The sequence below is a fragment of the Furipterus horrens genome, unplaced genomic scaffold, assembly GCF_987537825.1.
Source record: "Furipterus horrens unplaced genomic scaffold, mFurHor1.1.pri manual_scaffold_17, whole genome shotgun sequence".
In the NCBI taxonomy this organism is placed as follows: Eukaryota; Metazoa; Chordata; class Mammalia; order Chiroptera; family Furipteridae; genus Furipterus; species Furipterus horrens.
This window is the reverse complement of record NW_028327187.1, coordinates 6,886,433-6,890,434: the sequence shown is the minus strand read 5'-3', so window position 1 is coordinate 6,890,434 and position 4,002 is coordinate 6,886,433. Positions and strand designations below refer to the sequence as shown.

At 51.0% G+C, this 4,002-nt stretch overlaps 1 protein-coding gene across 1 annotated transcript; it reads right to left on the bottom strand.

The window, feature by feature from the left end:
* Nucleotides 1–735: 735 nt before the first annotated feature.
* LOC149990422 (germ cell-less protein-like 1) lies at nt 736–2,247 on the bottom strand. The gene has a single exon (XM_090265168.1). It carries the CDS (start codon nt 2,245–2,247, stop codon nt 736–738), a length of 1,512 nt encoding a protein of 503 aa, XP_090121294.1.
* Between the last annotated feature and the right edge of the window lie 1,755 nt (nt 2,248–4,002).

Below are 4,002 nucleotides of genomic sequence, written 5' to 3'. Positions count from 1 at the left end.
AAACAACCTACAAAATGAGATATTTGCAAACCATGTATGAAAATGTATTAATATCTAAAACTTATAAAGAGCTCATATAACCCAGTAACAACCACCACCAAAAGAAGTGGTCTGGTTTAAAATGGGCAGAGGAACTAAATCGACATGTTTCCCCAAATTATGCAAATGGTAACAGGCACATGAAGGGAAATGCAAATCGAAAGTCACAATGAGCTAGCACCTAACACTTGTAAAAATGTTTATTATCAACAAGATTAGCGGTAACAAGTGTGGGCAACGATGTGGAGGAAAGCAAACCCTTGCGCCCTGTGGGTGGGCGTGTAAACTAGTTCAGCCATCACAGTAAACAGTAAAGACACTCTTGGGTTGAAGAACAATCAACAAAAGGAAGCTCATCAGTGTAGCCTGGATGAATTCAGAGTGAGAAGCCATGGAAAGCAAGTAGGACACTCAGTGGCAGGAAACAGGAAGGGGGAGCAATCTGAATGGAGCCAGTGGTGGTGGCAGTAAGGAGTGGGGCAGGGCAGCTCTCAACACAGCAAGTCAAAGACCAAAGTTTTCCTTTAACATTTATTTAACCAAACAAAAAGCAGAGTAAACTGAAGAGTAGTAGAGTAGGTCACCAGAGATGGGGAAGGCCAGCGGATCCCAAACAGGGAGCTGGCATCTGAAGCAAGACTGGCGTCCCTGCGCCCAGGGAACAGCCGCTCAGCTCTCTGAGCGTTTGCACGGTCCTCACTCTGGGGACTGTTCCTCTCTGGGGACGTACAGGAAGTTGCAGGCCACGTATATGGGGAAGACCACGTTCTCGTTCTCCACGTTCACCACCTCCATCTCTTCATCTCTTCCCAGGTCAAGCACCCGGTATTCCGTGCGCTTCCTGAAAATGGCTCTTCCATTGGTATCCAAGGAAACCACCCACAGGCGGAAGGAGACCCTTCTGTGCCACAGTAAGCCGCGCCCAAGGCCGGGGCTCTGGATCACAGAGCTGCGCTTGAAGATGATCCGCCGGTTTTCGTAGTACACCAGCAGGTCCCAGCCAAAGGGGAAGCCAGCCCACTGCCAGCTGCACTTCAGGTCCTTAAGGATCTGGCGACCGCACCGCATGCTGTTCCTGACGAAGTTGGGCACATGGACGTCAGCGGGCCCGACCCCCTTGGTGTGCTCGGCCCGGATCAGGGCAAGCCACTGCTCTCGGTACACTGGGGTCATCCACGTGCTGGGGATCAGCGCATCCTGGTCAAGGATGCGGGCCGAGGGCAGGTCACAGATGATGTAGGCTAGCCGCAGATGCCGGAACACTGGCACAAAGGCTCTGCCCCGCTGGGTCTCCAGGAAATGGAAGCCCAGTGCCTCCGTCCTGGACTTAGCAAGCCAGAAGTTGGCCTCGAAAAATACGGCTCTGCTGGGGCCTGTCCACTCTGGCTGCATCAGCAAGTACAACCACTTTTTCAGCATGGTGTACACATCCATCTCCACCTGCACCACTAGGAGGTCTGAAGAGGCAATGAGCATTTCCATGATATCTGGGCTGACTTGTCGCAATAATCGCTCCTGGCTGTGGTGAGTCATCAGGTTGTCCAACAGCCACTGGAAGCACATGGTCCTGATGTTTGGGAGGCCGTAGCTCTCAGCAGAGTAGTAGTAGCGGCGTACAGTGTGGACACTGAGAGTCTCCCTCATGACCTCCCCACACTGCTCAATCAGCTCATCCAGCTGCAGCATGCTGGCCGTGGCCAGGATGGGCACCACACGGCTGGGTACAATGCACACAGAGTCTCGGTACAGGGAACCGAAGACCTCATGCAGGGCCTCACGATCAATGTTCTCGTCGGGGATTTGCAACTCTACGGTATCTACGGTTGCTTCCCTCCACGCACCACCGAACATGCTAGCGAAATAATGCGACTGGCACAGGTAGACCCTGTGCAGGTTCCACACCGTCCCCAGTGCGCGGATCTGTACGTCACTGCCTTCCCCCATTTCGAAGAGCTTCTCGTAAATGGAAGCTGGAGGGATTCTGGCGCACTTCTGGGGGCGCCCTTCTCCGGGACGCTCCTCTGAGCGGGCCTTCCGTTTGGGGCCTCTCCGGCTGGTGGAGGGCCCAGCCTCTTCGCTCGCTTCCTCCACCTCAGCGGGTACGGCTGCAGCCGCCCCAACCACCTCCAACTGCTCCGCAGGGCCCTCTCGCTGCTCTGGGGCGCGTCTTGCCCTGAGCAACAGCAACCGGCTGATTAGTGCTCCCATGGCCCCTGTGTACCTTGAAACTGCAACGGACACACTCCCTGTGCAGGCAAAGCGTCCACGCTCACGAGCTCGGCCGAGAGTGCTTCTGGGCACAACCGACGTCTGTCGCTACGCCCCCTAGGAACTCTCGCGAGAAAAGGGCTTGCGCAACCAGGAAGACGGCGCTGCGCACTGTGGTCTCCTGGGGTGGGTGCTCGTCCACCGCTTTCACATCCCGGTGGTTTGATCAAGGCCCTTTGCATGAATTTCCGTGTACCTTCAAGAACACCACTCGGCACCTTGCCACCTAAGATATTGGCTGATCATGTTGGGGGGGGTGTGATATCTTTTATTCTTTGTGGAACCACAAGCTTCATTTATTCAGTGAATATTTATGGAGTGTCCCGTGCGTGCCCGGCTTTGTGCCGCACACGGGGAGTTCTAGACAAGCATAGTCAGGCTCACAGTTAAGCAAGTTCACATAGCAAATGACTACAGTGCCCTTGGAGGTCTGGGAAATCCAGGCGCACTTAGGAAGGATGTCCGGGTGTGTCCTCCAGAGGCATCTGCTGAGTCCTAAGGCCAGCGGTTGGGCAGCAGAAGCCTGCGACTGACCTTCACTCTGTGACTTGGAATAAGACCTTAACCCCTTTAGGGCTCAGGTTCCCCAGCTACAAGTAACTAAGAAGCTTGAAGGTAGCCAATATGCAAATTTCCCCCGGAATGACACCTTGATGCCAGCTTTGTCCCCAGGCACCCTAACTTCCGTCATAAACTTTTAAGGCATTTTCATTCCTTGAGGCTGTGAAGCCGTTTGTTTTTGTGATAAAGGTGGCTTTGCTCTTTCACTTGTCTTTGTAAATAGCGTTTCTGGTTATAAAACAATTTTAAACTGTGTGTGTGTCTGTATGTGCGTGCGCGTGTGTGTGTGTCTGTGTGTGTGTGTGTGTGCTGTGTCCTAATCAGCTGCTTCTGGGCTGATGCCTCCATTGTAAACAGACACCTTGAGCTTAGGGAAGATCATAAGTTCCCAGAATACCTTTTAGCCACATTTATCTTTCTCCCTCTCCACCTGTGTGCACATCTTCAGCCCCCTGCCTCTGGCAATGTCTGCTTCTTGCAAACAACTACCCATTCCTCAGTGTCGGAGATATGGCTTCAAGAACACTTTTTCTCAAACCCCCAAGGCACAGAGACATACATCTTTCCTCAACTGTAATCCTATTACGCCTTGATCAAACACTTATCCTCATATGGCTACAGGACTCTAGATCACAAGCACCAGGCACCAGGCCAGGCAGGTGACAAATTTACAGTGAGAGAAAATGAAGAATGAATGAAATGGTCTTTCATTTTCGAGGAACGAAAATTATTAAACGCTGTATGGATACTAAATAGTCTAAAACAAATTTGCGTTGCTGAGGGAGTGTAGGCCTTTTAATGGCAAGGAAGTGCAAGGTGAGGGAAAATACAAACATCTTCTGATGAGCAGTATGACTTATTTAAGAGATACAAGGCTAAGAAATGTTATTTTAATTACCAAAAACAAAACTGTGATGCAGGGAAGCCTTTTAGGTCATTTGACAGTGCCTGGAGTAGAATGTTCCCCAAATTCGTATATTGCAATATAACTTTATGTTTTGTTTTAAATATGCTGTATGGGACTCTACAAAGGGAACAATTAATGGGGCCTAAATGAAGTCTGCAATAAGAAAATATGTTGGGAGTGTATAAAAGAGAGAAGAGAGGGGAATGTATAGCTTAAGGCCTCAGCCT

Coding starts and splice junctions, on each gene's coding strand:
- LOC149990422 (XM_090265168.1), bottom strand. CDS start 2,247: ATGGGAGCACTAATCAGCCGGTTGCTGTTGCTCAGGGCAAGACGCGCC.